General features: G+C 37.6%; 2 protein-coding genes across 4 annotated transcripts in view; one reads left to right on the forward strand and one right to left on the reverse strand.

Moving 5' to 3' along the window:
• FBXO3 (F-box protein 3) overlaps positions 1-12,850 on the reverse strand; it is a 31,905-nt gene that overhangs the window by 18,525 nt on the left and 530 nt on the right. Inside the window, exons 2-3 of the mRNA XM_082748922.1 lie at positions 9,363-9,452; positions 7,313-7,476 (exon numbers count right to left, since the gene is read on the reverse strand). Of these exons, the coding sequence (XP_082605048.1) occupies positions 7,313-7,476; positions 9,363-9,452 (254 nt within the window). The remainder of the gene's footprint in view (positions 1-7,312; positions 7,477-9,362; positions 9,453-12,850) is intronic.
• LOC309873386 (uncharacterized protein) overlaps positions 12,155-12,850 on the forward strand; it is a 36,880-nt gene continuing 36,184 nt past the window's right edge. For 2 of the 3 annotated variants that reach the window (XR_014316317.1, XM_082748937.1), the window contains exon 1: positions 12,155-12,639. The gene's annotated coding sequence lies outside the window, so the exon portion shown is untranslated. Of the gene's footprint in view, positions 12,644-12,850 lie in introns of all 3 variants that reach the window. The other variant, XM_082748938.1, reaches the window with a different exon arrangement.

A 12,850-nucleotide genomic window follows, 5' to 3' on the forward strand; every position in this document is an offset into this window, starting at 1 on the left:
ACTAATTTCCAATAGCTTTTAATTAAGTCAGAGATGCATCCTTTAATCTCTAGAGTAAGTCACTAAAAATGATAAATAAGAAAGGGAGGTACAGAATAAAAGATAATTAAGAAGACCAGATTAAAAAGGAACACTTACTCAGGAGTACAAATAAAAGACAAATAGGAACATGTTCTATTCAAGCTCAAATACATGAGTAATTACATTAAATATAAATAAGTGAAATTATCTAGTAATGAAAAAGACTGACAGGCCAAATAAAAAACACAATCATGTATAAGAGGCACATCTTAGAGATGTAGACACACAAAAGAAAGTTAAAATAGCTGTACTAAAATCACACAAAATAGACCATAAGGCACAAAGCATTTTTAGAGGTAACGGAAGGCTTTCTGAAATGGCAAAATGATGTACCTAATAACCCAACTTCAAAATATATTTTTTAAAATAACAGAACTAAAGTGGAAAAAAGATATATCCACAACCATAGTTACTAGTTTTCTATTGTTGTACTATTGGCAGTTTAAAACAACATGCATTTATTATCCCATAGTTTCTGAAGGTAAGAAGTCTGGGCATGATTCAATTGGATCCTCTGCTCAAGTCCCACAGGCTGCAATCACCACGTCAACTGTGGCTGCTATCTCAAATTATGCATTTTATGATGCTTGGGGGTCTTCATCCAAGTTCAGTGGTTACTGTCAGAATTCGTTTCCTTGCTGTTGCAGGACTGGGGCCCTTAGCTCCTAGAAGCTACCTGCCATTATTCTATATCACCTGTCCCTCCTCACAACATGCCAGCTTGCTTATTCAAAGCCAACAGAAGATACCCATGCTTCAAATCTCTCTGCCTTCTGGAAGGGCCCAGTTTTTAAGGGCTCACCTCATTAGGTCAGGCCTATTCAGGATAATTTCCCTTTTGATTAATGATTAACTCAAATTCGATTAAATTTATTTCATCGATTAACTCAAATTTGGGACCTTAGTTACACCTGCAAACCCCATTCACCTTTGTCATCTATTACCTAATAACAGAACTGAAATCAATTATATCCACAGTACCACTCACACTCAAAAGGAGGCTATTATTATACCAAGCAAGTATAGTGGGGGTAGGAATCTTTGGAGCTAGCTATCTCAGAATTCTGCCTATCCCACTGATAAATTTTACCATACCTCTCTCAGTAACTAAGAGAACAAGCAGATAATAATAAATAAAAAATAAGATAAAGTAAAATCAGTAAGACTGCAAAAGATCTGAACAAGGTTAACATTTTTTTTTTGCCTAATTATATACAAAGTACTGAATCCAACAATTGCAAAATATACATTCTTTTCAAGTGTACATGGAATATTTACCAAGATAGATTATATGCTAGACCAAAGAAAAATCTCAACAAATTTCAAACTAAACTCATATAGAGTATATTCTTTGATCCCAGCAGAACTCAAGTATAAATTATATTAAGAAAATTACTTTGAAAAACCCCCAAATATCTGTAAATCAAGCAATACATCTCTCTATAAACCTGTGGGTCAAAGAAGAAATCAAAAGAAATCAGAAATATTATGAATTGCATGTTAATGAAAATATAACATATTAAAACTTACGAGATGAAGCTAAAGCTATGCTTAGAGGGATATCTATAGCAAAAGCGTTTGAAGAAAACTTGAAAATTTATTATCTAATCTTCTCAAATCAAGGAAAATGCCACAGTAAACTCGGAAAGAAATCAGATAAATTAATGAAATAATAAGAAATGAACACAGAACTGACAAAGGCTAAAGCCAGTTCTTTGAAAAGGCTAGTAAAGATTAAACCATATCTATCAAAAAATAACACAAAGAGGGGTGCCTGGGTGGCTCAGTGGGTTAAGCCTCTGCCTTCAGCTCAGGTCATGATCTCAGGGTCCTGGGATCGAGCCCTGTATCGGGCTCCCTGCAAGGAGCCCGCTTCCTCCTCTCTCTCTGCTACTTGTGATCTCTCTCTCTCTGTCAAATAAATAAAATAAAAAATCTTATTAAAAAAATAATAATAACACAAAGAGTACAAACAATTACAGAAATGGAAATGTGAGATCACTACAGATCCACTAGAAAAACAGTCAAGATTGACATAAGAATAAGTAGAAAATCTGAATAATCCTCTATCTAATAAAGAAATTACATCTTTAACTTAAAACCTTCCCATGAAGAAAACTCTAGGATTGAATGGCTTCAATCTATTCTATAAATGGATTCTATGGATAATTTAAGTAAGAAATAATACCAAGCTTACATAAACTGTTGGAGAGAACAGGAAAAAAAAAAACAAGTAACACTTCCTCACTTGTTTTCTTTTTTTCCCCCCCTAAAGATTTTATTTATTTATTTGTCAGAGAGATTAAGAGCACACAAGCAGGCAGAGTGGCAAGCAGAGGTGGAGAGAGAAGCAGGCTTCCTGCCAAGCAAGGACCCAGATATGGGAGTGGATCCTAGGACCCTGGGATCATGACCTGAGTCAAAGGCAGCGGCTTAACTGACTGAGCCACCCTGGCATCCCCTGACTTGTTTTCTAAGGCCAGTATCATCTTGATACCAAAACCTGACAAGAACATTCCAAGAAGGAAAGATTACAGGCCAAAGTTTCTCATGAACACAGATGTAAAAATCAAATACTAGCATATCAAATCCAGTATTCAAAAAGGATATTACAGTCAAAGTAAGTTTATTCCAGAAATGCAAAGTCAGTTTAATATTCAGAAAATCAATGAATACAATTCAGTACATTAACAGAATCAAGTAGGCAAATCACGTGATAATCACAAGGTTGGAAAGTCATCTGACAAAAATTCAAGTATCCATTTAAAACACAAAAACAAAAACCCTCTCCACAAACTAGGATCAGAAGACACTTTCTTCAATGTGATAATATCAATTAAAAAACCTACAGCAAACATCATTTTAAAAGGAGAAATGTTGAAAGTTTTTCCTCTGTGATCAGAAAGGTAAGGATACTTATTATCATCATTTCTATCCAAATCTGAAGGCCCTAGCCAGTGCAATAAAGCAGGAAAAAAAATGACATAAAGACTGGAAAGCTAGAAGTAAAACTGTCACTATTCAATATTCTTAGGGAAATGCAAATTAAAACCACCACTACATAGCCACTAGAAAGGCTTAAAAAAAAAAAAAAAAAAAGAATGACAACATTAAAGTGCTAGTGGGAATGTAAAGCTTTAGAACGACTTTGGAAAATTAATAGTATCTTCTGAAGTATAATAGAAGCATACTTTACAACCCAGGAAACTCAACCCTAGATATTTACCTGATGGAAGTATGCTTATATGTGCATCAAAAATTATCTGCAACATTATTTATAATAGCCAAAAAACTAGAAATAACCCAATATTCGTCAACAGTAGAATGAATCTATAAATTATAGTCCACTATATAATGGCAGAGTATACTTGCGACAAAAATGAATAAGCTATTGTTAACACACAACACAGCTGAATCTCACAAACAAAACAGAAAAAATTTACACAAAATATATACTTAATCATGCAAATTATATCAAGTTCAAAAAGAGAGAAAACTATTCAGTGGCATTAGCAATCAAGATAATGGTTACTTCTGAGAAAGAAGGAAGATTCTAGGTACAGAAAACCATTCTACTTCTTGACCTGGAGGGTGTTACAATAGTCAGGTTTATGTTGTGATAATTTACCAAGTGGTACACTTAGAATCCACACACATTTCTGTATGTTAGTTAACATCACTAGTGATGGCATGTGGATATCATGTGTCCCTAGGTAGGATGTGATAAGAGGGGCACTTCATCTCTGTGGTAATCTTTCCAAAAACCCATTACCCCAATCTAATCATAAGTAATACTTCAGAAAAAGCCACTTTAGGGAATATTCTACAAAACAGTTGACGAGTATTCCTTCAAACTGTCAAGATCATGAAAGACAAGGAAAGACTGAGAAAGGCCACACATCAGAAGACACTAAGGAGACATGACAATTAAATGCAATGTGGGATTCTGAATTGAATTCTGGAATCCAAAAAGGATATTAATGGAAAACGTGGTGAAATCCAAACAAAGTCTGGAATTTAGTTAACAGTAATGTGCCAATAAAGACAGTAGCTTTGAAAAACATCCTACAGGGAGGTATGTTAGGGGAAACTGAAACTGGGTGGGGGGTGTACAAGAACTCAAGAACTCTCTGTACTGTGTTTGCATTCTGTAATCTAAAATTACTCCAAAAATAAAAAGTTTATCTATAAAAATGTGTAGTACAAAAGAAAACAAGCCGAATAGCTGCCTGAGCCAGAAATTGATGAGGAAAGAAGTTTATATTGGTATGGTTAGTGCTACATGTCGGACATTCAACACAGAACGTTAAGAAACTAAGAATTGAAGAGATAGCTGGACAGAAAAAAGTAAAACGACAACAAGAGAAAAATATAAGGAAATATATGTTTATAATACGGCAACATCAAGGTTTGAATGGGGCATCCTGCTGTAGGAGAATTCGGGAGCCAACCAGACCAGGTTCAAATCTCACTCTACCGCTTACTAGCTCTGTGATTTCTGGCAACTGATTTCACCTCTTTAACCTGTTTCATCTGCAAAATGGGGGATAAGAATACCACCAACTTGAGACAATTATCATGAGGATTAAAGAAGCTCCCTCTGCTTAATAAAGTGCTTTTTGGGCACTCAGTAAATGTTCTTTTACTTTCCTTTCCCCTTAGCCTACTTCTAAGGAAAACCAGGGTACAGGTTACCAGGAGCCAAGAAACCTAGATTAAAGTTCTATCTCTGTCACTTACTAGTTATGGGACCTTGTGTAAGTCATCTAAAACTCTCTGAGCCTGTTCCCTCACCTGTAAAACAAGGGAACCAGTATAAATCAGGGACTGGCAAATGACAGCCTGCAGATCAAATCCCAGCTTGTCCCCTGTTTCTGTAAAAAAGTTTTCTTGACATGCCCATTTGTTTAGGTATTGTCAATGGCTGCTCCCCCATAGTAACAGGAGAGTTGAAGAGTGGTGATAGAGACACTCTCTCTTGCAAAGACTAAAGTATTTACTATCTGGCCATTTAAATAAAAAGTCTGCCAAACCCTGGTCTGAGTATCTCAAAGGCCCCTTTCAACTCTAAAGTTCTAAGCCCACACGTAGGGTAAATACGAAATTCTAAGACACATGATATATACCATTAGATAATTCCAAAGTACTCTGTAAAACTTTCCCCAAGACCAGTGCCTTTTTGCTTTCCAAGTTCCCTTTCTATCTCTGCCATCTGCATAACCTTGAGATTGAGTCAGGGACTGTGGCCCTTGAGGTAAGTGGCTAGTTCCTGATTCAGTCCAGCAATTCATAGGCCTGGCACCCCTAGAGTCCCCAGCATTCTAGATATCGAACAACTTTTACCCCACTCCAACTCCGAGCAAAACCCCACAAAGAACTGGCACCTCATAGTCAAACAGAAGTTACCAGGGAAGTCTCTGATAACCTTGTCCCCAACCACCAGGTACAGAATAGTGAGCAGCAAACCTAGAAATGCCAAATGGAGGGGGGGGGGAGGAAGAAAGAAAAAGAAGCTGCTACGTATCTTTAGTTTCTTCCTTTCTTCTAGCTCTGTGCCTGAAAGGAGAACCATGCCTACAGTTTCATATTCTAAACATCCTAATATTGGACTAGCTCCCTAAGAGTCCCAAGGCACTCTGGACAAAATGGAATCGGTCGTCTCTCCCTTCAATTGTTAAAGACCACAGTCTTTATTCAAATCCTGGCTCTGCCTTTTATTTTGTGATGGCAAACAACTTACTTAGTTTATTATGTCTTGGATATTTTACCTATATAATGAGAATAGTAACTGTCTACACCTCATAAGATTTTGGCAAATTAAATGGAATAATATGAAGTACTTAGCTTAGTGTCTTGCTTTGTGTATAATAAAAATAATAGCTATTATAAACCCTTACCTCTTTTACTTATCACCACCAAATACCTATTTTGGGAATTACTTTCCTCTTAAAATTATTTAACCCCACATACCAAGTAGATATTATTCTTTTCCAAAAAAAAAAAAAAAAAAAGAAAAAACTATTAAAGATATTAATCAAGGATACTTTCCTTCAAAGCTTTACTCTCTCTGCCAAATCATTCTTTTCCCTACCTCCTAGCAATTCAGTTCGAAGTACCTAGTCATGTGATCCTGGTTTGTGTGAATTCATGGTTGCATGCGAAGTTACAGTGGAGATATGAAACATAAAAGGAATACTATTTCCAAAGGGACTTTAGTTCAAAAGGAATACATGTAAGAACGGATCCCAGTTACACTTCAGCAAAACCAAAACGTGTTTAAAATTCCTTTGGAGAAATCTGAAAAAAACTTGGGAGGCTAAAGCAGGTAAGCAGTGATATATCTGCAGTCTGTTTATGTACTTTCTTGTTTGTTTGTTTTTAAGATTTTATTTATTTTGAGAGATACAGATAGTGAGAGGGAGCAGGAGCAGTGAGCAGAGACAGAAGCAGGTTCCCTGCTGAGCAGGGAGCCTGATGCAGGGCTCATCCCAGGACTCTGGGATCATGACCCGAGCTGCAGGAAGACGCTAAACAACTGAGCCATCCAGATGCCCCAAAGTTTATGTACTTTCTTGGGCATAAATTAACAAATCAAATTAGTGGGAAATAGCTTTTTAATATGTCTTGCCAGAGTTGGACAGTAACAGTACAGTAGAAAAACCACAAATTCTGGGGTCAAATAGACCTTCATTCAAATCTTAGTTTGCACGATTCTGTGAATGTCAAAATAGGAATGAAACTTTTCCTTACTTTATTATGCTGCTCTTACGCTCTGAAAGACCCCAGGTCCTTAATATTTGGTCTTTCTAAATCATTAGACTATCAAACAAAACTTTACTTGCCCTAAAAATAAGAAAGAGGGTTAACACAGCAGGTTGTTTTTCAATGAAAAAGGAAAAAAAAAACCTCCTTTGAAAGAAATCACAATAGTTATCCTCAAGCAATCTTAGCATTAGTGAGCTTATTACAAAACAAATGTAAGGACAAAAGGAGTTCAGCTTTCCCTTCTAATAAATAATCACATGGGTCCCAAGGGAGGCAAAATGGGACAAGCAGTAGAGCAAGGGTCCTTTTAGCAATATAGGTGTCCTATTTCCTTGGCCAAATGTGAATGGTGATTTACAGATAATGCTGGTGAATTACATATTAGCATAGATGATAGAAACCCAAGTTATTTAACCTATTTATACTATAGTTACTAAAATGAAGGGAGACCCTGCATTGCCAGTACCTTTCAGAGATAAAACCATCCGAGGACATCTGGGCTCCAAATATTTCTTGAGATCATCCCAGGCCTTTTTAATAGCAGCATAATGGTCAATGTATCTTCCTACATCAGAGTAAGTATCTATGAAGAGAGATTTCCAACACTGATTCTTCTGTGTTTTCTCTTCCCTAAATAGATTTTAAAAAATGAGATTAAAAATCTTTTGAAATGAAATTAAACACTTACCAACATACTTTATTGGGAGTTTGTGCTTACTTTTGCCTTCCTTTTCATTTAGTTTAACTACAAATGAAGACTAGATAGCAAAAGTGATACATACATCAAAAAGCTTAGCAGGAGTTATTGATGGCATGGTGGGATTATAAATCACCTATTTTCTTACTTTCTACTTATTTTCCCTAAGTTTTCAAATCGTTAATAAAATATAATGTGAATTGTATAGGTTAAAGCATACCAATTATAAAGTTTAAAACACGTAAGTTTCTATTCTATTTTAGAAATTATTCGAAATTTAATGATATAATACTACTAATCTATCTACATTGGATTAGCCAGGAAATCATATAGCATTCAAAGTAATCATATGATTTAGCATCTCAATTCGGTACAATTCCACAAACATTTATTGAGTGCTACTCAGCCACTGAGGACATAAAAAATAAGGCACATTTTCCCCCCTCAAAAATACATACATTCTAATCAGGGAAAAAGAATGAACAGTCGATTAAAGAGTTGGAAGTGGTATAGGATAAGGTAGCCACAAAGGGCCTTCTGGTATCCTGCTAATGAGGTTGACCTTATCCTTAGGGAATGGAGAGCTACTGAAGGGTTCTAACAGGGAATTAGAAAAAGCAGAATCGTGGTTGTGGTTTGGGAGGTGTGTAAACTAGAGGCACAAGAGATGAGTCAAGACAGTTTTGAGTAGTCCAGGTAAGAGATGATGAACTAAACTAAAACTGGTAACTATATGAAATGAGAAGGAAAATTCAAGAAAAATACAGAGGCTAAATCAGATAGCCTTCGTAACTGAATGAGTGTAGGGACAGAAAGAAGATATCTAGGATAATTGCTATTTCTGGCTTAAATGCCCAGGTAGATGGTATTGCCAAGAAGACTGGGAATGCAAGAGGATCAGGTTTTGGAATGGTGAAAAGAACAATTCAGGGTGTTGTTTTGCCTGGGAGGTGGGGGGTGAGGTGGGGGGTGGGGGGTGGGGGGGAAAGGGAGGGTCAGGAGTTGGAAGAGAAGCATCTTTTTATTAATCAAAGTAACATATATACATATTATCAAAACCAAAAAGTACCAAAAAACTTATGATGAACAGCTAGTCTCCTAGTCGAAGCCCAACATCTCAAAGGAAACATTAGTCATTACTGCAAGTTATATTCATAATTCTAGACGTTCATGCCTTTAGACGTGATTTATCAATTTTACATCTATCTGCTGATACCCCGAAGTAAAAGGTCCGTTCATGGCAATACTTAAAACGTCTTCTTCCCCATTCTTCCTTCTCCAAGTGTATGACAGCCCTGTTACATTTAGTTCTATTAGGTAGCTTGCAGCTCTAAACAATATACTTCTTGCTTTGCCAACTTATCACTACTTGACTTCCCTCCATCTAAGAAAAGATACTGGCAATGCTACCTTTCCTTTCATCTTTCCCAATTGCCACTTTCTGTCAACTACACTTTGATTCTTTCAAATTTATTAACATTTACTGAACTCAGAAAGCCCTTGTGGGTCATCCAATGGAAAGGTCCAGAAGGCGGGTATAAGAGCTCGGTGGGGATTTCAGGGACGGACATTCAGGTTTGGGAGTTAGGAACAAGTGAGCAGCCACCATAAATGGCAACAGTGCATGCAGAATTCATAGAGGGAGAAAAGCAGTGGCCCAAGGACAGAAGCTTGGAGAACACGAGCATTTACTGGCAGGCACAAGAAGGGGCATCAGAGGAGATAAAGAGACAAGGGTGAGAGAGGAGAATTGGGACAGACTAGTGCTATGAAAGCTAAGGGACAAATTTCAAAATTACATTATTTCCTGAATACTCACTCAGATATCAGCCAGTATTTTTTGCAATGTCTTCTCCACAGCGGATCATGACTTGATAGCTGGCTAAGTCTTCGACTGACATAGCAACAACTGGCAATAACCAGATTCACGGTTAGTATAAAAGAAAACAAGAAAACAATTTAGAAATAAAGATGAAAATATTCAATGTTGTTTTCTTTCATTCCTTTTGCTCTTCTTATTTCCTACTTTCTACCCTTATAATTGTAAAACAGTATTTTCTAAAACCTGTTTAGCGTGTTAGCTAGTATAATTACTTTGTGAGTGGTGAAATCTTAACTATTTGAGTTCACAAATAAACCCCAAAACCTCTGCCAATGCAATTTTCATATGAAAGTCTATAAAACAAATAAACCACTGGAGTTCATTTCAAATCGAAGAGTTTTCCTACACTTATTATTGGGACAATATTTCCATATATAGGCAAGAATGCTAAACAAGTGTACACAAAATGTTTTTCTTTTTATGATCTGTGACATATTTGATATTAAATACATAAGCCTTTTGTCTGTTTCATTCCAATTTTTTCTTAAAGAAATACTGCGGCCAAAATCAATCTTAATTACAGCAACTATTGGAGAGCCCATTTATAAAATACATCAGGTTCATAATAGTTCTAATTCAATACCTGTAGTGATCCAAGTTAGTATCAGCTGCTCAAAATCATGGAATGTTGGAAATAAACAATTTTCTTATTATACAGAGATTTCTAATACAATAGGGCTCCAGTCCTGTAATGCTTATCCTACCTAATTAATCTGCAAAAAAGAATGAACCTAGGATTACGAAAATGGCTCTCTATCCTCTCAGAAGAGGAATCACAAGTTATAGAAAGTCAATACACAAAGATCTCAGTTAGGCAATTAAGTGAATCTTAAATTATATGGGATTTGTCAATGCCACAATTGGGGCATGTTAAAAACCAATTGATGGTAACAACAAAAGAACCTTCGTTCGATTTTCAGATTTCACAAACATCATCCTCATTCTTTTCTGCCAAGCTCAGGATGTACCCAAACAAACAGTTGCAAAAGTAGGAATCCCTCCAGTTTTGTTCATTTGGAGTCCAATCCCTCTTTTCTTGATCCTTCTCTCTCTACTGTCCCAAGATGTAAACAAGAAAAAAGTAATCTCTAGAATAAGCACCGAAGGAGATTTTGAGGCACATGAAGGGTGAGAACAACTGTTCTAGACATTCTGACTCGGTTGGCTTGGGGTAAGATCTGTATCTGGGGCATGCATGTGTATGCTTAAAAAATTGTCACATGTAATTCTGATACACAGTAAGGATTAAGAATGAATAGTATAGGACAAGTCACCCTGGAACGGGGGAGATCCATATTGTGCAGCTGATTATTACACAATGATCCCAACAGACTAAACCTGATCTAGGACAGTAAATATGTATCAAAAACTTCGGAGCTCAGTGATGGGAAGGACACTTGGCAAAGGGGAGCAGCAGTACAGTGCAGGAAAGAAGCTGCAGTCCACTGGAAACTTTTCTGTAGATAAAATTTGATGATGTTTATTATTATTATTATTTTATGGGTCAACTTGCCTGGGTCAAGGGGATACCCATATAGAGGGTTAAACATTATTTCTGTGTGTGTCTGTGAGGGTGTTTTGGGAAAGGATCAGCATTTGAAATGGTGGACAATGTGGGTGGTCCTCATCCAATCCACTGAGGGCCTGAACAGAACAAAGAGGTTCCTATCCAAAGGATTTAAAATAAAATTGGATACCCCTCTTCCTGGCTCACAGGGTCCTGCATGATCTCATCAGTCTCTTCTCAAGGCACTCTGCCTGTGAGTCACTCCGTACCCTCCTGCAACAGCATTCTAGCACCGGTCCTGGCTATGCTGCTGTCCAATCAGCTTCTGAACACACTGTTCCCTCTGCCAGGACTGCTCTATGCCAACTTTCATAGATGGCAACTCCTTCCAATTTGAACTGATCATCCCTCTCTCTCATTCCTTTATAGAGCAATTGGTTTATTTCCTTCATGACAAACAGCATCTCTTGTAATTATGCACTTTGTTTTCCAACCTTGTCCACAAGATTGTAAGCTTCCTAAAAGGAGCCTTATCTGTCTTGTTCACTTTTATATTCCCAACATTTAACCAGCTGGTACATAGCAGGCACTGAAAAAAATCTGTTGAATAAATGGTGAATACGAAGATAAACAAGACAGTCTTTACTTTTAAGAAGTGCACCATCTATCTGGTATGGCAAATAAACTCTGAAGAGGAAGGAAGAAGAGAGAAGAATCAGGAGAAAGAAGAAATTCCATCTTGCCAGGGTGAAAAAAGGCGGGCAAAGCATTACAGACAGGGTCAAGAACTGAAGCCACAGAACAACAACAAAAAAAAACTAAGTGTGTGGTATGCTGGCAGAGGTCTGATTTGGCTAGAGTGGACTTTGCCAAATTGATAAGCTCCCAGAAGTTTAGGTTATAGTTTGTAAAAGAACAAGGAGCATCATAGGTTTTTAGGGGGACTGGCGGAGAGATGGGTCTTAGAAAAATCACCCTGGCAGCAATGTACATGTGTCTATGTGTGTGTTAGATTCCTAAAGGGCCATAGCAAGAAAATATTTCAGATGAAAAGTCTGCTTTTGGAACAGGCCTTTCCAAAGAAAAGACAAATGTTATTTTTCTGCTTTATGTACAAGCCTGAGGAGAGAAAAATTAATTTGCTTGAAAGAAAAAAAAAAGTTACAGGTACTACATAAATAGCAGATAGAAACTGGGGTTATCCCTCTATCACCACTTAGCTAGGCCAACCAACAAATACCAATAAATCTAATAAATCCAACAAATACCCCAATAAATCTATTTCTAAAAGAATTTCTGATAACACAGGGCACAATCATCAAAGGGTTAAAATCCAAATGGTAATCCAAAAAACAAAAGGAAATGAATCTTGCCTACCGATCCTTAAGAGGGCGATTTTGCCTCCTCTGCAAATATACATGGTGGCACAAGAAAGAGCCATGCCACCAGCTGTCAAGGGTGTAAACAGCGCCATTTCTTCCAGCATACAGTGCCGAGAGCTGAAGGACTTGGGCATTTAAACACCCTTACCAGCAACCGGTGTTTATTTTTGGAACGGATGCTAGTAATGTGGGAAACCCAAAACGTACGGGAGAGAAGAGAGTCACCTGTATCGCACCACCGGAAACCACTACCAAAACACAAAATCCAACATGCAACCGTGAGGAGGAAGGCTGGCAGCAAAACAATGATCAAGCACTGATGTCCGTAAGTGAGCCTTGCTAGATATTATGGGGCCACCGAAGTCGCACCTGAGGGTCAGGGGGTCGCCGGGCTCCTCCTCTCGGGCGCCCCACCTGCCCGCTCTGGCACCCGACTCCGCAGGCCCCGGCCCAAGCGGAAAAGAGCGCTTGGCCGGGACAGAGGCTTTTCCAAAGCGTCCAGGTCTGGGCCAGAACCGGCGGAGACCAGCGGGACG

This window comes from Mustela nivalis, assembly GCF_964662115.1.
Source record: "Mustela nivalis genome assembly, chromosome: 9".
Lineage (NCBI taxonomy): Eukaryota > Metazoa > Chordata > Mammalia > Carnivora > Mustelidae > Mustela > Mustela nivalis.